The sequence below is a fragment of the Diplotaxodon limnothrissa genome, linkage group LG8 (assembly GCF_057381915.1).
Source record: "Diplotaxodon limnothrissa isolate DT_005_m linkage group LG8, D_limnothrissa_male_GT1.1, whole genome shotgun sequence".
Lineage (NCBI taxonomy): Eukaryota > Metazoa > Chordata > Actinopteri > Cichliformes > Cichlidae > Diplotaxodon > Diplotaxodon limnothrissa.
This window is the reverse complement of record NC_140603.1, coordinates 30,301,507-30,324,015: the sequence shown is the minus strand read 5'-3', so window position 1 is coordinate 30,324,015 and position 22,509 is coordinate 30,301,507. Positions and strand designations below refer to the sequence as shown.

Here is a 22,509-nt window from a genome sequence, read left to right as displayed (position 1 = left end):
ATGCTTTTTGTGAACATTTATCTGAACTTCTGCCTTTGATTTTGGCTCCGAAAGATCATTCTGGGGCAAAATAAAGTGATGAGTCATGAGAGTGGGTGTGAGTGGGGCAAGTGGAGACAAATGGAGCGATTTGGTTTGGGGCGACTTTGAGTTTTTGCTTCCTCACACTCTTTGTTTTTTTCTCTGGGATGACCGGGCAGCCAGATTCAAGCCAGGAAGAGAGGTTTTTACCGACATTTATGTAATGGGACGACATTTTTAGAATGAAAGGGTGGGTGCGTCCCATTTTGTCCAGACAGTCAGAGCTGCTACATCCTGTGCAGAAGTCTGTCCTCACACGTCAAATTCATGTATTAAAACCTTTTATGTGAAGTTTCAGATTTAATACTAAAGTGAAAACAGGACAGATGCATCTGTGTGCAGTCTGTGTTTAAAGACAGGTAGTTAAAGTCATTCATCATTAAAGCAAATGATGTCCAGCTGTACTGAGTTGCATAAAGCAAACAGAGTGTTTTATGCAACTGTGATCTGGACTGCTTTCATAAGACTGGAAACCAGAAGAAAAAAAAGCCATAAAATGCAGATACCACAAGACTCTGAGTCCGCGCACACAGGAGTTATAAAAGAATTTCTGTAGCAGTTCTAGGAGCTCCGAAAATGTGAGAAAACAGGAAATGAATTGAAGGAAATGAAGTCCAGCTGTACTTATGAAAGCAAACAGGGCGCGTTATACAAGCTCTGAGCCACACGCCGTTTTCACAATATCAAAAACACAGACTCCACGTGTTTATGCATTTGGAGATTAAATTATTATTGCACTACTAATCACCAATACCAAAGAAGAAAAGTCCACAGTAACATAAGAAGCACACACCAACATAAGGAAGTTCATATTCAGGCTTTAAACCAAAACCCCCAGTTTGTGATAACAGTATCACAACATCACTTATTAAAGTCTCTGCTAAGCCGCTGAGCACACTCACATGACACCTGCTGCCTGCTCTAACCAGAGACCTGATCACAGTGTGTCCAACTCCAGGCCTCGAGGGCCAGTGTCCTGCAGGTTTTAGATCTCGCCCGGGTCAACACACCTGAATCAAATGATTAGTTCATTCCCAGGCCTCTGAGGAGGTCATTTAACTATATGAATCAGCTGTGTTGGATTAAGGATACATCTAAAACGTGCAGGACACCGTCCCCAAGCCTGGAGTTGCCGACCCCTGCCTTATCAGGTGAGGATGGTAACATGGTGAAATTTTTTTCCAAAGAACAAAAAAAACCACAACGCTTTTGCAAATAAGACGAGGTTCTTAAACATTTTGAGCTGGAGTTAATTCATTTTATCACATGTGTGCTGTGTGGTGCTGTTTATTTCTAACACACTGGGAGCTCAGAAACTTTAAACATTAAAGCTTAATGCCCGACAGCCTGATAAAGGAGATAAACAGCACTAAACAGACACTGTGATTGAGAGTATACAGCAGGGTATACTCTCCCGGTCCGCGGGAGATCTAAAACCTGCAGGGCCGGTGTCCCTGCAGGTTTTAGATCTCACCCTGGGTCAACACACCTGAATCACATGATTAGTTCTTTAACAGGCCTCTGGAGAACTTCAAGACATGTTGAGAAGGTAATTTATCCATTTAAATCAGCTGTGATGGATCAAGGACACACCTAAAACCTGCAGGGACACCGGCCCTCGTGGACTGGGATTGGGGACCCCTGGTATACAGTATATACACACTGAGGTCTAACTGACAATTAGACACAGGTGAAGACAATCAAGAGGAAGCCAAAGACGACAAGATTGTTGCAAAACCCTGGAATGGGACTTTACATCCTCAGGCCGTGGGTTTGAAATCACTTGTAGAGCTGAAACAATGTGAACCATTCCATCGACTTCTTTCTTGTAGTAAAAGCAAATCAATCTGCATGTAAAGTCCAAAACAAACTCTGGCACACGGTCTCTGCTCTGTGGTCTGTTAGACGTTTAGACCTCCAAAGGTCAGGTGCGTGCAGGAAGTTTCAGGAAGCTTTAAACACGAGTACGACTGGGACCCTGAAACTGATGGTGCAGCTGACTTTACGATGAGCGAACAGGAAGTGCAGAAACTGCAAACTCATTTCCAGATTTGAGGGCTGCTGAATGTGACACGATTTAGAGCTTAACCACGAAATTTCGTGAAATTAAGCAGGGTAGTGTAAAGCCTTATGAGTACTCAGAGGTTTCACCAGTTTATTCTGGCGTTTCAGCTTTGCAGCTTTCAGAGTGAGACATGATTGGACTTTATTCCCAGAAAAAAGCCTGAATCCAGTTACGTGTTCCAGTTCTTCACACTTACGTGATAAAGCTCCGCACAGAGACACCATCGCCGTAGGATGTGACGTCACGTTTTGCCCGTCAGAAGGAGACGGTGGTGGTTTCAAGTGGCGTGTTTGGCCGTCGGCGGGGTGTGTGTCTCTGTGTGCGCACTCTGTGTGAAGATGCACAAACTCACGGGGTTTAGGAACATCACATAATTTGCAGCACTGTTTCAGCAAAGGTGACTAGAAGCACGTGTGTGTATTCATGTCTTTGTGGGGACCAAAATCCTGGTCCCAACAAGTTTGAAGGCATTTTTGAGATGTGGTTTTAGTGACAGGGTTACAATTAAGTTATGGTGAGGTTTAGGGTAATGGGCTAGGGAAAGCATTATGTGAATCAGATGTTCCCTGTGTGTGTGTGATTCGGGCAGTGAGTGGTCGTGTCTTTGAGCGAGCGGGGTTCGTGTCCAGTGAAGCAGTGAGCTGGAAATGAACATCAGAGGCTTTATCAGCTTGTTTTTACTGATAAATCTGATCAGAAAAATATCGAGTAGCGTGCAGAAGAATCCAGAAACGTTCAGGTTTCAGCTCAGTGGAGACAGATTTGCATTTGAATCTTAAGTTTATATAGTTTTATAAGAATCTGTGTTGCCTCTCAGGTATGCATCATGGAAGCATGTGCAGACAGGAGCTACTGGGTGTTGTTTTTAATGAAGCCTCGTGGTGATATTCCACCTCAGTCCAACACTGATCATTTTCCCTGACACGTGCCCACAAGCAGCTTACGGGAAATGATCAGCTTTAACAGTCCAGGACGTCTGAAGGCCGAAGGCAGATTTGATCTGTTCTGTTAATAACACGGCACCAACAGCGCCACTGTAAACACTCCAAGCTTAGCATATAAGATACATCAGATGAAGTGGTGATAATAAGGAGTTAATGTGAGAGAGGGAGAGAGATCATTTTAGGGTTACAGAGATCTGCCGGAATTCTGCTGACACCATTGCTTCATGTCATTAATTACGAGGTTTGAATTCTCTGGTGTTATTTTTCCTTCACAGGCTTTATCCCCTCGGTGAATTCCTCAAAAAGTTGGCAAATCTCTGCTCTGTTTGTTTAATTCAACAGTTGAAAGGTCTGTCTGTGCCCTGCATGAAAGACAAGAGAGAGTGAGAGATGAGAGGAGCGAGAGACAAAAGGAGAACACAAGGAAAAGATGATGTTTTATTTGTTTTACATGTTCGTGAGATGTCAGGGCGCTGAGACAAACTGGGTCAAACTGCTCCATATTTATACTTCAGCTACACTTTTCATACTGTGACATGTTGTATTAACCTTTATCAGAGTAAGAGGCAGGGTGGTCTCAGTCAGGAGCGGTCTTACAAAGGACTTCTTCCTGCCCACCATCACCATGCGCTGCTGATCGGGGCTCGTCTAATTGTTGGGCTTCTCTAATGTTGGAAGGTCTTTACTTATTTAAATTCTCTGGTCCATTTCTTCATACACAACAACAATAGTTTTCTTAACAGGGACTGATTCTGCTCATGTCCAGCTTACTTTTGCTCATGACTCCACTACAGTAGCTTTGCATGATTCACAGTTTGAAATAATCCTTCTTTATCTAGCAGCCGCTCATTCGTATTCTGCTTATTTTAGATGTCTTTGACTTCAGTCCACTTTCCTCTGATTGGTTGCCCCTCATAAGCAGAAAGTTTGAACAGCTGGTGGGTGGGACTGATGTGCCTGAGATGACCATGTTTGCCAACAGTAGAAAAACTGTGAAGTTTAGTCAAAGGAGCTTGCAAAGAAAAGCGTCTGGACTTCTTTAAGTTGCTTGAAGACGTTTCACCTCTCATCCGAGAAGCTTCTTCAGTTCTAAGGTCAAATGGTGGGGAGTCCCAGATTTAAACCTAGTGGGAGTTTCCCCCCCACAGAGGGACAAAAGGACCCCCTGATGGGGGGTCCAGGGGGTCTGAGAACCTTCACAGACATATGTGAAGTTTAGTGTTTTGAGGAGTTTGAACTTCTGGGTTACAGGAATTACTTTTGGAAACTTTGTCCATCCACCACTGTTGCAGAAGATTTCCGTCATTTCTGACAGAAAATGAGGAAAAACAGAGCAGATCCTCCTCAAAGACTGAGCAACACACGAAAAGCAGAGGAAGCAGTGACGGATAATGAAAAGGAGAGGGCTGATGATGACAGCAGAGGATTAAAGGGATGAACCGAACCGCTGCTGTCTTGCTTGTTGTGGTTCGTCTCGCTCTCCGCTGTGTCGCTGTCTCTTAAATTAATACCGACCCCGGCCCGTTGACTTTGTAATCTCAGCCCGGACAGCGCGCCGTCATCCTAAAAACCACAGAGGGGTGAACACGGTCATTTTCCTGGTGGGCGGAGCTCGGTGGGCGGTGCGTTGGATGGTGGCTTCAGATGTTTCGAGCTGTTTGTGGTTTAAAGGTCTGATTAGAACAGCTGAACGAATCCTTTCATAACCTGACTCACATTGTTTATGTCTGTATATGTTTGACAGCGAGTGCGTTAGCGTGTGTGTTTGTTTATGGGGACCTCATTGGAATAATGCCCACAGATTCCTGTTGGGATTCATTATTTTAGCATTCTGTTGTTTACGTTTTCAGGTATTTGGGTCGCCGGTTTAAATGCACGTTAGTTTCAAGCAACAAAGAAAAGGAAATAAGTGAACAACTACACTGAATTTTTCTGCTGCCACCTTGTGGTGTTCACTGCATTTTGCAGAGAGCTTTTACAAAATGTACCTTTAAAGCATAAATACTGAGAAGTTTAAATATCAGGTTGTGTTGAGAAATCCAGTCGTCACTTTGTTTATTCCTATTTCAGTCACGTCAGCTGTCGAGATGATCCCACACTGACGTCTGCTGTCAATCAGATCCTTTGACCACACTTTTCCAACTTTTCCATTAATTTTTGCAAGATCAGCTCCACTGGCTGAGATGCAAACAATGGCAGAGCTTCCTGTTTTACAGTTGGCTGTAGACACTGTTGTACCTCTCTCGTGGCCTCTGTGATGATTTGAACCAAAAACATCACATTTGGATTCATAACTGCATCAGACCCGTTCCCCATTTCTCCCTGTTTGCCTTCCTTGTGAATAGCTTCCTGACAGACGCCCCTCCCTGAGGTCACTCTGATCAGACTTCAGTGAACAGCAGATCGATCAGCGGGAGCTCCAGATGTGTCAGGTCTTTGCTGTTTTTTTCTTATTTCTTAACGTCGTGACATTCAGATACTGTTCATCTGCTGTACATTTTTCTTCCAGGCCTGACAATTCTTCTTTTGTCCTCACTCGTCCAGTTTAGTCAACTTTTTTTAAGAGCACGCTGCACCCTGTGCCAAGAAATGCTACATTTTTGGCTAATAGCACTTTGTGAATCACCTTCTTGGCACCCAAATACAACTTAACGGTGTTATGTCTGGCATTTTTCATAGATTCAACTAAAAAGAATGTGAAAAGGGTGTGCTCTTGCATTCATATGAAATGCATTCATACAAAAGCACAATAACAGTTTTACAATACAAATACTGTGAACATTAACAAATAATAGAGTAAAACAACATCTGTAACAGTGAATGATATTTTTACATGTGCTACTAAGAATTTTTTAATGATTTAAATAATTTGATTTGTGCAAAATTTGGTATTTTATAGAATTTATACACTTTTCAAGCTCATTTCAAGCACTGTGTGCCTTCACTGATCTGGGTGAGCAGGGAGACTGACATAAAGAACAGATTTCGATCTCACACTTGGCTTCTGTTTCAGGTTTCACTTTTTTTTTTGTTTCCTCACCTGCCAGCATCCACGGGCCCGGGCAGCAGTCATGTACAAATGTGTCGATCATACCTGTGCTTTCGGGCAAGCTTTCACTGCACGCCCGGTTTCTGCTCGAGCTGAGATGCCTCCACATCTGTCACATCTGCTTCCATCCTTTCTGTTTTTCATCTACCCTTCATTCCTTTCTGCCCTCCTTCTCACCTTGTCCCTCCTTCACTCTCTCCCTTCAGAGTTTTTCTGTGTCACTCTCTCGCTTACAAAACCTTAAGCAAAAGTGGGTCAGAGCCTTCAGGCTTGTTACTTAACGGAGGAAATTGGCAACACATGTGTCTGTCAGCAGCAAAACAAACCACACACACACACTTACAGAGAAACAGACATTTGTCATGCTTGGTGGAGTGTGGTGTTGATAAAAGTTGGGTCCGAACATCATGACTGCTTTATGTCTCAGTTTTTCTGTTCCACGTCATCCATGTGGGGCTGAAGTAGGTTAGTAGGACGGCGTGAAGTGGGCCAGCGGGCAGTTCACGGAGGGTTGGCCTCCAGACTGCTGCGGGCTGGAGCCAAAGGTTCTTAGGATTTTAAATGCATCGAAGAAGGTGGGAATTGAACACCGAGTCAATGAACAACATGAAGCTACACTGTCTTTAATAGCCAATTTTAAAGTTTGGATTTTTTATTCGTTATAAATCTATAAATATTTTTATAGGCAGAAAAATTATGTTTTCAGGTACCTTGTGACCCAGTGATGTCCCTCTTCTCCAGCAGAATATCGGCCTTGCAGTTTGATGGTGAGGTTTGGGTTGTTTTACGGTTAGATTTCGGCTCGGATGTGCTACAGGAGCACCACACAAGCACAAGAGGTCTCTGCTGTGATATTTGCAGAGGACAGCAGTTTGTCAGATAAGGTTAAACCCAGATTCCACTTGGCATCACCACAGTGCTGACATGCCTTCGCCTCAGAAGACAAATTCTCGGTAAAACCCGTGTTGAGCTTTAGGTGATATCAGCATATCTGAAAACCAACTGCATGCCTCTAGATAAGAATTATGTGCATGGAAGGAAGAGGAGTTCGCCCAGGAATGAAGCTTGTGGCGTCAGTCTGCAAGGCTGTATGGCTCTCCATATCAGATAAACTGTATATAAGAGGGATGTAGTCTCTAATGATGACCTTCATGTAAAAAATAAACTTTAAGGATGGAGAAGGTGAGAAGTTCAGGGGGGAAAATGCTCTGGGTGGTCAGTGTGAGTCAAGCAGTTGGAACTGGGTTCAAATCAGTCGTTCTTTTGGACATTAAGTCATCGCCTGTCGAGATCAGCCCAGCATCTCCTCTGGGGGAGTGTGAGCAGTGTTTGCAGCAGTGCGACTCTGTGCATGAGATGCCAACATTGTGTTGCAGTTTTTGAACAGCGAGTATACCAAAGATGGAAGGAGACCACCCTTTTTTGCCTTTTATGAATATGAAGAAATTCACAGTGTAAGGAGGCGGTGTCTCACGTATTAGTCTTGTAACCATCCATCCATCCATCCATCCATCCATTCGCTTCTGCTTATCCTTTTCAGGGTCGCGGGGGGCGCTGGAGCCTATCCCAGCTGTCGTAGGGCGAGAGGCGGGGTACACCCTGGACAGGTCGCCAGTCTGTCGCAGGGCCAACACACAGGGACAGACAACCATTCACACTCACATTCACACCTAGTGACAATTTGGATTATCCAATTAACCTATCCCCACAAACTGCATGTCTTTGGACGGTGGGAGGAAGCCGGAGTACCCGGAGGGAACCCACACAAACACGGGGAGAACATGCAAACTCGTCTTGTAACATTAAGGTCAAACATCTAAGTGTCATTTTCCTTGTTTCATTGTGTTTTCCTCAATGAAACTTTAAGGTCCTGAACTTTAAGCTTCCCTGAGATGTTGTGATTTGGCACAATGGACATAAAAGTGAATTGAATATTTAGCCTTAGTGTGTGTGTGTGTGTGTGTGTGTGTGTGTGTGTGTGTGTGTGTGTGTGTGTGTGTGTGTGTGTGTGTGCGTGCGCTCAGTCTGAATGTTTCCTGGATTTAATGAAAAGACCAACAGAGGAGGAGGAGAGAGCGACACTGAGTAAGTCGGGGAGTAATAAGAATCTATTAAAGTGCATTTAAACAAATTATTACTCATAAAAGTCCAAACAGTTCACTTTCACTGGCAAAATAAACTTTGCATTTCCAGTAGGAGAAAGGTGCACTCAGCTTTTCTTTTGCTAAACTGCAGTAACCTCATTAACGCAATACTGTTGAACATTAGGTCATAACTGTTGTTTTGTCATAGTCTGATGCTCGGTTTGGTTTTGTAAGGTTTACATCAATTTGCAACACAGGAATATACAATAACTGCCTTTAAGGATTATAACTGTTAACTGGCAAACCTCCTTAGAAGATATATTAGAGAATAAGAGAATCATCTAACGTTTTTACACATGTCAGATGTATTAAGGTGAATAAGGTGAACTTTGCAGGCATGATGTACCAGAATGACAGCTACAGAGAACTACTGAATGAACCTCAGTCCTCAACTGTAGGGCTGAATAACTAAATACTTGTTACAGTTTGAGGTTTAACTGGAAGAGAGCGGTGATCCTCAGGGGCAATGAGGCTGCACGACTGAAATGGTGATTTGTATTTAAGAGTTTGGGTTTTGGGGTTAAGAGGAGGCTTCGTCGGAGTGAGAGAGCTGAGTCAGCTGTCCACAGGAAACGCACGTCTGTCTCCACAGGCCTAAAGAGAATAAACTGCTGTTTACGTGTGTGTGTGTGTGTGTGTGTGTGTGTGTGTGTGTGGTAACTGGGCTGCTGTTCCTTCAATCATGGTGCACCATCAAGGTTTTTCCCACATGGAGGCGTTTGTCATGTTCAGCAGCGTTGAAGTGAAACTGTTTACTTCTTGTTAAATGGGGTCAGTCGTAGTCATTTCTGATAATCCAACGACTAGAGAAAGAAAATGGAAAATGCAGGTTTCTGTCAAACAAAGAAAGACACTCAGTGATTTTTACAGTAAGAGGATCAGAGCTGTCACCCTTCTGAGCCAGGAAAACCTCGGATCATTTGTTTCACTTTCTGTTTTCTTTGCCCAATTTAGAAGAAAGACATGTAAAAGAAGACTTTAAACAAATCTAATGTAGCTTTGTGCACCAAGACCAGCACAGAAATAACCTCTTCCTTCTGTTCGATCAGCTGATTCACATGTGTGGTGTCTCACTCTGTGTCCTGTCCGTCTCTTCTCTTTGTTGCAACAGATGAAGCTGCCGGTGCTGCTGCTCGGTCGCTCGGCAGACCTTCGTCCCGGTGAGTTTGTGGTCGCGATAGGCAGCCCGTTCTCCCTGCAGAACACCGTCACCACCGGCATCGTCAGCACCACCCAAAGGGGAGGCAAAGAACTTGGCCTGCGCAACTCAGACATGGATTACATCCAGACTGATGCCATCATCAATGTAAGGGAAGGGACAAAGTGTGTGGGTCTTATCAAGTCTGAAAAACACCTCTAATAATTCAAATTTAAGTGTTAGAATAATTTCAAAAAGGGAGACATATTTATATACTATACATGTAAGGAAGAAATTAACTGTTACCAGTGCCGAAGTGCCTAAAATCATGCATTCCACCTGAGGGCCACCAGATGGCGATAGTTGCAAAGGATCTCTGGTCCTATAGAAGTCTATGGGAAAATGGCACGTTAGCCTAACCTCTGTATACAGTTACTGCTAACTTTATGAGCTCGGTCATTCATTGGGTCATGCTGTCATACAGTCTTGGTCATACCATGTTTCAGAGTGAGGGATCATCTGTGATATGGTTTCACATTTTGACCCGCCCCTCTCGTCACATGATGGCCACAGTAAAAGAAACACTAGTCCTGAGGCTTCACAGCTCTTCAGAAACGGCGGATAATGTTGCCTCAAGTGGCCACTAGTGGAAGTGCACTTTCCAAAGCTTCTATGTTTTCGTCATTTTTTCAGCCATGGAGGTCGCTCTTAACTCTTTCCCCCATAAAGACGATATATGAAGACCTCCCCTGCGCCCTTAATGATGAATTTTGACACCTCAATATGTGTCAACAAGGATGCATTTTGATAACCATTGCAATAGGAGGGTTGCTGGATAGGAAGAGGCCACCCTCAGCATCCTCCGATGCACACCCGGTCGTTTTGTTCTATGAGCAGGTCTGAAATATGACAGAAACCGCTCAGCTCAGAAAAAGAGCTGCAAAAGTTTCTCCTAGTAAGCTTTCAATGGGTAAAGCATTAAATAATTGTTTTAATAATATTCACTGAATTCACGTTAACTGTTTGCTTGTTTGTTTTCTTGCAGTACGGCAACTCTGGAGGACCACTAGTCAATCTGGTAAGTGAAGGAGAAAAAGTGAGATGACCTGTTTGAGCTGTATCCGTATCATTAAGAATGATATCTGTGAAGCAGAAACTGAGCTCTGCCTTTACTTGGACCACATCCACGTGTTGCAAAACGGAGAAATACATAACCTCATATAAATAAAGACCAAGAAGCATAAAGTCCTTATTAGGAAAGGTAAATAAAGAGTTTAGGTAACGCTTGGCGCAGGGTCCCGGTCCACAGCTGACTCTGATTAGAAGCTTGTTTTCAGTCAGCCACAGAAAAAAAAGAGGCGTCAGATTGGCTGTTTCACAAGCTTCATGTGGGACTCTGGCTTTTACTGAGAAACGCTGGCAAATTAAAGTTTGTTCCTGTGTGTGTGCTGCAGGATGGGGAGGTGATCGGCATCAACACTCTGAAGGTCACAGCAGGAATCTCCTTTGCCATCCCCTCGGACAAGATCAGACAGTTCCTGGCAGAGTCACACGACAGACAAGCTAAAGGTTTGTAGCAGTGTTATCACGGAGCTGATGTCAGAGAGACGGAGCAGACGAGGCCAAAGAGAGCAAGACAACGTGGCACAAGTCTCACATGCTCGAACACTCACACAAAGCTGTGCGTTTAAAAAATGGATCCAGACATAATTTACAAAAAGTAGACAAATGTCTCTTTAAGTTATAGAGAAAGACCCGTGCAGTTTAAAAGGCAATAAAAGCTCAACACAGATGAACAGAAATTCCTAACTGCTGTGAGCATGCAGTAACATTAAGTTATATTAGGAATATTGAGGTCATTCCTTATCAAAATAAACGTTCACACCTCAAATCAGATTTTTTAAAACTACATTTTCAGCTCAGATTTACAAGGAAACACTTCTTCATGAACTAAAGTTTTGTCATGTGATATAAGGGTTAAGGTTTCTCTCAGTTTTTCCGCTGCAGTAATCACTCATTACTTCTAAATTGAATCCAAGTTTATTTAAATGGCATCAAATCACAGCAGTTCTGTCATCATTTGGTGAGAGCGTGTGGACGTCCATGTGCCTGCGTGTTTTTTGTGGCTGCTCAAGCTTGTCCGTGAAGAATTTTCATTACAATGCACAAGCACGCACAACACGCCCCCACGAGCAAGCATTAGCTGACAGTGGGAAGGACAAACTGCCTTTTAACAGGAAGAAAGTAGAACCAGGCTCAGTATTTAAGAGGCGAGAGGAAATAGACAATAAACAGGAGAGTATCGGGAACCACAGCTAGAGGATGAGCCTAGGATTAAATGTGGGTAAAAGGAGACCATGTGTTATAACTTATTTTGACGCCCACCTATCCCAGGTGGAGATGAGAGCCCTGAAAGTTTTCTCCAGTAAATGCCCAGAGAGCATCAACACTTATTGTTATCGCTCTAAGAGACAATTTTTTTTACAATTTAGCTTTGAAATTACAAACAAAACCCAGATTTTGTCTCTTTAGATTGAAATACCTAAACTGGATCTAAAATTGACTTAAATACAGTTTTTAAATAAAGCTTAAAATCTGTTTTTCCAGTCCAGAAAGTTTCATGTGGAGCTCTGTGGATTTTAGCTGCTTCGCCCGGTTAAATAAATCTCGGTTTATTTTCCTCCTTGATGAAGTTTGTTTGTTTCGGTAATCATGCTCGGGTGCAGACCAAAACAACTGCACTGAGACCCTTTCAGCTAAACGTAACTCCAGAGTGGTTCGCTCATGGCCAGAACATGATGTGACCAAACTGTCAGCAGATTTGAGATTTGAACCCAAACCACAGCACCTTTATTTCTCTCACCCCAGACTGATTTAGCCAATAAGAAGACTGATGGTGGTTTTCAGTGATGCATTTTTTGGTTTTTTGGTTGCTTCCAGTTTTTCTGTTTGAAATGAAACCAAATCAAGAGAAAAAGCCACACATTTACAGACTCATGAACTGACTCTGACCAGAGTAAACAAGCTCCAGGCTTGTGCCACATCCACCTCCAGTACTCGTACCTGTACCTGAAACTCTGAGACGTTTGCATGGCTACGTTACGTTACGGTACTGTAGCTAAAACGCAAAGATAGATTTCAAAGCTGCCTGTTAAACATTTCACACTTCACTTTAGACTTGTTGATTTTAAAACTAGATAAACGTGATAGAAGAGGATGATGATGTTGACCATAACATGGACATAAAGGGTATTTTTGTTGTTATGTTCTGCAGGTAAAACACCACAGAAGAAGAAATACATCGGCGTCAGAATGATGAGTCTCACTTCATCGTAAGTCCCAGCTTCCCTCACCTCTACTTCTGACATCCACAGAAAAATCATCTAAACTGCATTTAAACAGGATTAAATTGTAAGATTATTTAATGTGTTGATTTCTGTGAGAGCAGCCTGGAAAATCTAAATCCCGACTCAGTGTGTTGTTGACGCTCCCTGGATCCCTAAAATGGATGTTTCTCAATCCTGACTTTCATACATAATCAGGGCGGTGATCATATCGACAGGGTGACGTTAGCTTTCGATACCCGCTGCCAAATGATCGCTTTAAGCAGGAATGTAAGCCGGGCCAGGCCGCGTTCACAGCCTTCGGGTCAGAGTACCCGCCTAAGCTGGCCCAGAGTCACAGCAGGAAACTCCCCAAATCACCAAAACAACCCTCACTTTATGACAGCTTGTTAATTTTAAACATGCCCTCAGGTACTTTTAAAATGATCTGCCATCACATTTACGCTTTTCAAGTTTCACCCTCCATCCAAGTACCAACTTTTCTACATTTCACAACACTGCGCAAGAAGCCAAGATAATAGGTAACCTCCTCGAGTGATCATCAGTCAGCTTTATTCATGTCAAACCTATCGTGTGGTGATGCACTGTCAAGCCTGCTGCAAGTGAAAACATGCTGCTGCTGCACATTGGGACACGGTTGGCTGATGTATGTCAGTCCTTACATGTTGGAGCTTCCTTAAATAAAACAGCCAGAAAAAACACAAAAGCTGAAATTTATCAATATTCATAAAAGGCTGAGTGCAAAACTCCAACGAGCACACTTGAGAGTGTAAAAGAAGGTTTGAGAAAGGGAAGGGATATACACTCACCTGTCACTTTGTTGGGGACACCTGCTTAACTCCTTCTTAATGCAAATATACAGTCAGCCAGTCGTAACAGCAGCTCCGTGCATTTAGGTGTTTGCACATGGTCAGTATGACCTGCTGAAGCTCAAACTGAGCATCACAATGGGGAAGAAAGGTGATTTCAGAGACCTTGATCATGGCGTGGATGCTGGTCTGAATAATTCAGATTGTCACAACCATCTCCATGTTTACAGAGAATGGTCTGAAAACGGACGATGTCCATCCCAGTGTAACCACAGTGGACCATCTTCTGATGGTTGCTTCCAGCAGGAGAAAGCACCTTGTCACAAAGACTCAAATGGCCACCACAGCCACCTAAACTTAATCCTGTAGCAGATCCTCATGATTTGGTGGAAAGGAAGCTTCACATCATGGATGTGCATCTGCAGCAGCTAAATGATGCTGTCGTGTCAATAGGGACCAAAATCTTTCAGCACCTTGATGAAGCTTCGGCACAAAGAGCAGTTCTGAAGGCAAAAAAGAGTGCTAGCAAAGTGCAGCTAATAAACGGGATCCAGGCAAGAGCAGGAGGTCAGTAACATCAGGGGAAAACAATCAATCAGTGACTCACTGGGATATAATCCAATCAGAACAAGGCCCCAAACCTCCACAGAATCACTCAAAAAGAATGAAAAGAAGAATCAAAACTCATAATTACCCATAAACTCAAATACAACCATACTGATTTTAAGTATTAAAAGAACTTGGTGTGAAGTAACGGCTCTGAACACACAACAATTAGAAAACACCTCCCAGGTTTGAGACCATTTCTTGTGAAAGACATTTTCAGAGGGATTAATGCTCTCAACATGGCTCCAGGGTGGAATATGCTGTTTTAGTGATAATGCAGTGTGAAGCACAGATGCCATTCTGACTGCTGTGAATCAGGACTTGCAACACAAATGTTATTATGACTGAGAAGATAAAACGCTACACAACACTTCTGCTGGTTTGGAGCACCATTTAACCGGCTGGAGACGCCAAATGTCCATTCGCTGATCAGCATAATGAGAAAAATGCTGCATGTGTCATATTTTGCAACATCTTCATCATATTTGGGGCAGTTAATCTCTTTTATTTTTGCTTACAAACCACAGAATACTTGACGGAGCCTTGGGCACTTCAGAATAAAATACTCTTTCTGACAGGCCTTAATTATGCTGACAGTCAGCGTGGTTCAGGCACCACACACATTTAAATCTGGGCCTGTCATTTCAGACATTTTGCTCCAGAAAGGTGGTGAACACAGTGACTGCATGATGCAGGTCATAGTTCATCACCGTCGGCTTTGTTGAAGATGCAGCTTCTCAGAGTTTGCCCTGTCCTCAGGATGTCACTTCTAATCTGAGTGAAGTTTTAGAGCCCAGAATAAATCAAATGCATCAGAATGACGTGCTGAAAACATTCGGTGCAGAAGCTCATGTTCTCACTGGTTTTCTCCTCTTTTCTCAGGCTGGCCAAGGAGCTGAAGGAGCGGCAGTCAGACTTCCCAGATGTCACTTCTGGGGCGTACGTCATTGAAGTCATCAGCAGAACTCCAGCTGAGGCGTGAGTGTTTCATTTCACCCAGTTCACTGTCTACTAAGTTCACATCGGGGCATAAAAGTTCAGGATATGGACAGGATAGCTCTCTGTCCAGAGAGTTTTATTTCCAAGGCACAAGTGGCACATTTGGCATCGGAGGGGTTCTGGTATGTTAAAGCAGGTACAAGAGTGCACGCTGGGTGGTTACAAACATGCTTCTGCAGACGGTTTTTGCTACTCAAGCATGCTGAAAGCAAACCGCAGCGGCCCACCTGAGGAAACAGCAGGCAGAGTTTGTTTTCTTGTTGTCTGCTTGGTTCATGCAGAACATAGACGGCACTCAGGAGGAGCCTCTGATCGTGCTGACTGCGGGGTATGGAGAGTTCACCTCTGATTTTAAAGCTGCTGTTTTCCTTTTTGGAAACATCCTGGAAGCCAGCAGCAAAACAGAAAAACGAGTGTTTCCCACCCAGAGCGTCCAGCTTGCTCTGGCAGGGAGGACAAACTGCTTCAGTCATAGCTGCGCAGATCTGGGTTTCTCTTTGGCATCGCTTCAGCTCTGAAAGTAGAGCCTCTGTGTTTAACTGTCACTTTGCAGGCATCCGAACCACCTCAACTAGCCTCCTTTTGGTGTGGAGGACTAGGTGCTCTACTTTCAGCTCCTCGCAAATAAGTGAGCTCCCCACCTTTTCTCTAGGCTGACTTCAGACCCCTTTAGAGGATGTAGAGGAAGCTCATTTCCACTACTGTCAGTCTCATATTTTCAGTCACTACCACAGCTAATAATCTCTATGAGAGCAGAAACACGGTTTCAGTGTCATTTCCATCTGTACATTTTTATTCTTGGACTCTACTACAGCAGCTTTGTATGATTTGCAGTACAAAATAATCCTTCTTTGTATTACACTGGATCTTGTGCAGCCCTTCAGTTCATCCTTTCCCTGGAATATGGAGGTGTGTGTCAGGAATGCCTTTTTATTCTTGGTAGTCCAGAATAACTCGTCTTTTCTTTTCATTCTTTGTAACAGAGCCGGCCTGAAGGAGAGTGATGTCATCATCAGCATCAACGGCGAACGAATCACCTCTGCCAGCGACGTCAGCGCTGCCATAAAGCGGGACGACACGCTTCGAATGGTGGTGAGGCGAGGCAACGAGGATGCCATCCTCACCATCATCCCCGAGGAGGTCGACCCTTGACCTCTCAGCTGACTGAGCTACCATTCAACACAACACCTTAACCGCTCACGCGATCTCGAGCTGGCTCTCAGTGTTTTTCAGCCAATCATGAACACTTAAAAAAAGAACAAATATGTTAGGGTGTGTCTGGGGCCACACCTAGAATTTGTAATTATTAGTACTGCTACTCGTCTTTCATTTTTATAATGCTGACACACCTTCGGAGGTTCGTCACTCTGGGATCTGATGCTTCACCCCTGTCATTGTACGGCTCATATTAGCTCTCATCTTTCCTCTTTTCCATCCTCACAGACCTTTTATATCCTACTAACACCATCTGTCACTACAAAGAGGTTACTGCAGGTTTCCGTAGTATCACTGTGTACTGTATGTTCTCCATGGGATATTTTTAATAGTGTTTTTTTTCAGTATGTGTTTGATGACAATGTTTTCAAAAAAGGGAATAAAATTATTTTTAAAAAAGTCTCTTTATTAATAATCATGATTTTCTATATTTATATTTTCCTATATTTACCCAACATTTGTACAAATATTCACTACAAATGGTGCATCGAGGGAAACCGCTGACATTAGTCACAGCCAATCTCAATAAGAACGCCAGGCTTTGAAATTTGTGTAACATTTTTGCTTTTTCTCACATTTTAACTGTTCCTGAACTCCAAGGAGTCCCCGAGTATTCCTCTTCCTCTTAGGCTACGTTCACACTGCAGGCGAAAGTGCATCAAATCCGATTTTTTGGACCCTATGCGACCCATATCCGATCATGGTATGACAGTGTGAACAGCACAAATCCGATATTTTCAAATCCGATCTGGGTCACTTTCGTATGTGGTCCTGAATCCGATACATATCAGATGTTTTAGAAAGCGACTGCTGTTTGAACGGTCATGTCGCATTAAATCCGTCTTTTACGTCACTGACACAAGACAGACACCAATTATCAGCTCCGGAGAAGACATCGCAAACGCTTCCTGGCCATCCAGTGTAGAGGTCACTGAAACTGTTGGGAAGACAACGTTGGGGAAACGTGAACATTTTATTTTCACGTATATTTTATGTACTGTATAATCTGCAACTATCCTTTGAAGCAGCGCTCCTCTAAAACAGCAATAAGGATAATTATTAGGTTATCTACATTATTATGTAAATAACTGAAGGAAACGGTTTCCAAGGCCTAATCCGTGGATCGGCTTCCTCCGAGGCGTGGACGTCTATCAGCAGAGAATGTACCTTAGTCTGTAACACAGTCAAATATATTCTCAAGTAATATTCAAGCATGCCATTCAGCGTGTTAGTACGAGCTCGGGAGCAGCTTGGGAGAACAAGAAAACAGAGACTGCTTCAGATTGTCTTCCCAAATCGACTCAACTTTATTCACAAGTACAACAGTTTATATAAAATTCATGAGACAGCAGATTTATCAGTTTAAACCAGTACAGACCAAGATAAGGCAGCGTCTTCCTGCCCTTGGGTGAAGAAGCATCCTTTGTGTAGTTTATCAGTTCAGCTATAATTGTGATTATCTCAGCGACATATTTTCAAGGCACAAAACGAAGAGTTCTTACATTAGTGAAATCTGAAACAAACCATTTGGCCTCAACAGGCGTCTCCTAAAAGATTAAGAAACTAATGTAGCTGAGGGAGTGATCTCTGTGGTATTTCAACCTTGTACCAGCCTGTGATTCTCACACATCAATTCTTGGGTCAAAGAGAAAAATAACTAAAACAAAGGGGCCTTATTGAATGACAGAGTTTTCCTGTATAATGTCACTATAAAACAATATCCAGTAAATGCTACCATGGTACTAAAATACCTAACAATAACAAAATAACTTAAAGCAAAAATTGGGAAACGTAAAGTCCGAAGTCTTTATATTAAGGCCCATCAGTCAAACAATATAGTTTGCTCTGGGTCTAAACAGAGCGCGCTGTGTGTGACGTCTTCTTTTGCGCATGCGGGCCGCTTTGAGCGTTCACACTAGAGCGCGTTTGCTGTCGCATTTTATTTGTAGTGTGAACGAGCAGACAAAAAAATCGGATTTGATCAAAAAATCGGAATTGAGCATCAAGACCTGCAGAGTGAACGTAGCCTTAGTTTCTCTTACGTAGGCTACGTCATCATGATGAATTTTCATCACTTCCTTGTCATAACAGGAAACTTTTCAAGCTTTACTTTGTTATCTTTACAAACCAATAGGAGCTTATTTAAACAGACTTTTCCTAACATGACAAATTATAACAAGAGTTTCGTTGCCTGAGGAGACTTTCAAAAACATACAGATTTAGTTAGAACAAGAAGCAGAAAAGAAGACAGAGGATCTCGTTCACTAATATGGGCAGGTATGTATGACCAGAATATTTATTCTTAACACTGCGTTTGTGTTATTGAATCAGTTTTATTCAAAATCCCCACACTTGTGTCCACTCTTGCATAATGTCATGCACCCAGTTCTATATTTATAAGGAAGAACAAATATCTCACGGTGCATCTGGGAGAAAGTGGTGGAGTTTCTCTGAGAGAGAAGCCCGCACAACTAAACAACAACAGCTGGAAGAAACTCCAACAAGTGTCTGAGAAGGACAGCCTAAAAGGCCAACCTTTCCCGAGCTCTTCCTCCAGAGTGCAGATGGCTTAAAAATCCAACTGACGCCGGACTGTGGCTCGAGTTACAAACAAAAGACTGATTTGGAAAAAGAGGTTCGTGAATGAGGCTTTTTATGTTACAACAGTCTAGGAGCCCATCGGCAACTCTGCCTCCCTCTCTCTGGCCTCTGAGGACAAAGGTCAATATTTGAGCATAGGCTGTATATTATACTTGCAGAAAGCTAAAGGGATGCCACATAGTGATCTGTGACGTCCCAAAATAAAGCCATCTCCATTTTGGTGCTTTGAAACCACACATGACAAGTGACCACCCAAAACCACTGGATCCTGCTTTTTGGGTCTAATGAGGAGGCCAATTTACAAAGTCAACTTCTTTGTATATTTAATAAGAATTGTAGCTGTTATTTGAGCTCATAAACTCATAAGGACAGTGTTTACTGATGGCACAGAGTATAGCGTGAAGTGTACAGGTCTACAGTTTCTGCTCAGATTTATTCCTGCAAAACTGACTGAAGATAAAAATCTTCACAATGCAAAAGACAAATAGTAACAATTCCTTTGATGGCGCTGTCACTTGGTGGAAGCCGTGAGTCCACCTGTATTGTAAAGAGGTAGCTGGTATTATTATTTATTTTGTGAATAAAGTCGCTCCGAGACACACCTCTGCTATCCTGACGTTACTGGAAGGTTTGATTGAGATGATTTCAACAGGTCTTACTCTTTGTGTTGTTAAAACTAAATAGTCTCATGTATACTGTTTTTTGGGCAATCATGGCATATGTTTGTTTACTGTTTGCAAATGTTACATATATGATTGAATCTGTTAAGATATAAAGAATTTCCAACGGTAATCATGAGCAGATTAATCGTAGTGTTAACATTACTGCACAGAAATATTGTTGATGCTGGACAGCAGCAGAATTTATTGTAAATAAGGAGACAATCAGAACTGTTATTGTTCCAGGAAGCTGGACCCTGCCCCTCTTATCAGATACCTGCAGGGCGTCCCAGATGACTCAGAGCATTTCACACCTTGACCCAACAAACCCAAAAGGGTGAAAGGGTGGGTCAACGACTCTGAGGCATCAGGAGAGGTTAAAAACCTGAGAAGTCACCAGAAGGTCTGCAGATGCTGTGCATTAAAATACTGTGACTGCTGACTTTAACTAATTTAATGTATGTACATGTAAATCTTCTGTGTATTTGTGGTGTGTAAAGATTGTAAACAGTGGTGCGTAAAATGTACTTGATTGATATACATTAAAATGATACCACATTTTCCTTAATGATTAAATAAACCCATTTCAGCTACTCAGATTTGTTGCTTCCTGTTGACTGAGGGTGAAGGATCATTGTTGAGTGTGTGAAACAAACTGCCTTTCACATCAGGACAACATTGGACACTTTTAAAATCTTCCTAAATGTCTTTTACTCGTCTAACTGTGGACGGTTTGGTTAACGGGTGCTGTTTCTTTTAATGTGCTTGAAAGTAAACTTGACTTGGCAACAAAGGAAAACCAGCAGCTGAGGTCAGGACCCAAAACCCCATCTGCACCTGAATGTAGAAACACATCAGAGCACAACAACTGGACCATTATGGCCTGATAAACTTTCACTCATGTGCCTTTAATGTCTCCCACTGCTGTTGGGTGCGTCAGAATTTAACACAAAGGCAAAATGAGGGAATCAACGACTCTCAACGATCCAATCAGATGATTAACTGCCGCCCTGCACCAGCTGTAGAGCCTTTGAGATCTGAGTTGAAAGGCTTCAGAAACTCAAGTCCAGTTGCCTCATTTCAGCACAGTGTAGACCCAAATTCTCAAAATTATTTAACAGATTAATTCAATTATGTTTTTAGAAGCTCTAATCAGCACATGTCAAGTCAAGTCAAGTTTATTTATAAAGCACATTTAAAAACAACCAAGGCTGACCAAAGTGTTGTACAATAAAATACAAATATAAAATACAATAAAACACAAGTACATAAAACACCTCACTGATAAAACAATAAGTTAAAACAGTAAGTTAAACCTTGCTAAAAGCCAATGAGAAGAGGTGAGTTTTAAGAGCAGTTTTAAAAGTTCCTAGGCTTGTGGAGAATCTGATGTGAGGAGGTAAACTGTTCCACAGTCTGGGTGCAGCCACAGCAAAAGCCCTCTCTCCCCTAGTCTTTAATCTGTACCTGGGAACATCTAAAAGCTTAAGGTCTGCTGACCTCAAAGATCACCTGGGGCGGTAAATGCTAAGAAGCTCTGCCAGGTAAGGAGGTGCAGTACCGTTAAGAACCTTAAAAACCAGCAGTAAAATTTTAAAATCAATCCTAAAAGCAACTGGAAGCCAGTGGAGAGAGCAGAGGACCGGAGTGATGTGGTCTCTCTTTTTGGAACCGGTCAGCATGCGAGCAGCAGCGTTCTGCACCAGTTGGAGGCGATGCAGACAGGAACGATCTAAACCAGCATAAAGGGAGTTACAGTAGTCCAGCCGTGATGTAATAAAAGCATGGACCACCCTTTCTAGATCGTTCCTGCACAGGTAGGAATTGACTTTAGCTAAAATCCGTAGATGATAAAAAAGATCCCTTGACTACGGAGCTGATTTGTTTATCAAATTTAAAAGTAATGTCAAAAGTAACACCGAGGCTCTTAATGGAGGAACCCCTAACTTTGGAAGTTAGGGGTCCCATAAAATCAAAGGAAAGGTTGGGGTCTTTAGGAAGCCCAAACACAATGACTTCAGTTTTACTTTCATTTAGATGTAGGAAGTTAAGAGCCATCCAAGTCTTAATGTCAGACAAACAGGAGAATAACGGCTGCAAAGAGTCCTTACAGTCTAACCTCAGAGGGAGGTGGATCTGAATGTCATCAGCAAAGGTGTAGAAGGACACATTAAATTTGCGCAGCACATCGCCCAGAGGGAGCAAATACAGAGTAAACAGCAGGGGGCCTAGAATGGATAACAGTATGGATAACAGTATGTTGTGATCGACAGTGTCGAAGGCTGCTGTCAGGTCTAAGGTTACTAGGACAGCAGCACAACCAGAGTCTACAGTTAAAAGCAAATTAAAAACTCTCAATAAGGAGAGGTTAAAAACCTGAGAAGTCACCAGAAGGTCTGCAGATGCTGTGCATTAAAATACTGCAAATCTTCTGTGTATTTGTGGTGTGTAAAGATTGTAAACAGTGGTGCGTAAAATGTACTTGATTGATATACATTAAAATGATACCACATTTTCCTTAATGATTAAATAAACCCATTTCAGCTACTCAGATTTGTTGCTTCCTGTTGACTGAGGGTGAAGGATCATTGTTGAGTGTGTGAAACAAACTGCCTTTCACATCAGGACAACATTGGACACTTTTAAAATCTTCCTAAATGTCTTTTACTCGTCTAACTGTGGACGGTTTGGTTAACGGGTGCTGTTTCTTTTAATGTGCTTGAAAGTAAACTTGACTTGGCAACAAAGGAAAACCAGCAGCTGAGGTCAGGACCCAAAACCCCATCTGCACCTGAATGTAGAAACACATCAGAGCACAACAACTGGACCATTATGGCCTGATAAACTTTCACTCA

At 42.7% G+C, this 22,509-nt stretch overlaps 1 protein-coding gene across 1 annotated transcript in view; it reads left to right on the top strand.

Moving 5' to 3' along the window:
- The window catches only part of htra1b (HtrA serine peptidase 1b), a 29,814-nt gene extending 13,050 nt beyond the window's left edge, over positions 1-16,764 (top strand). The window contains exons 5-10 of the mRNA XM_085361091.1: positions 9,395-9,589; positions 10,467-10,499; positions 10,876-10,990; positions 12,696-12,753; positions 15,063-15,158; positions 16,163-16,764. Coding sequence (XP_085217217.1) covers positions 9,395-9,589; positions 10,467-10,499; positions 10,876-10,990; positions 12,696-12,753; positions 15,063-15,158; positions 16,163-16,331 — 666 coding nt within the window. The 3' untranslated portion in view covers positions 16,332-16,764. The remainder of the gene's footprint in view (positions 1-9,394; positions 9,590-10,466; positions 10,500-10,875; positions 10,991-12,695; positions 12,754-15,062; positions 15,159-16,162) is intronic.
- The last annotated feature ends 5,745 nt before the right edge of the window (positions 16,765-22,509 follow it).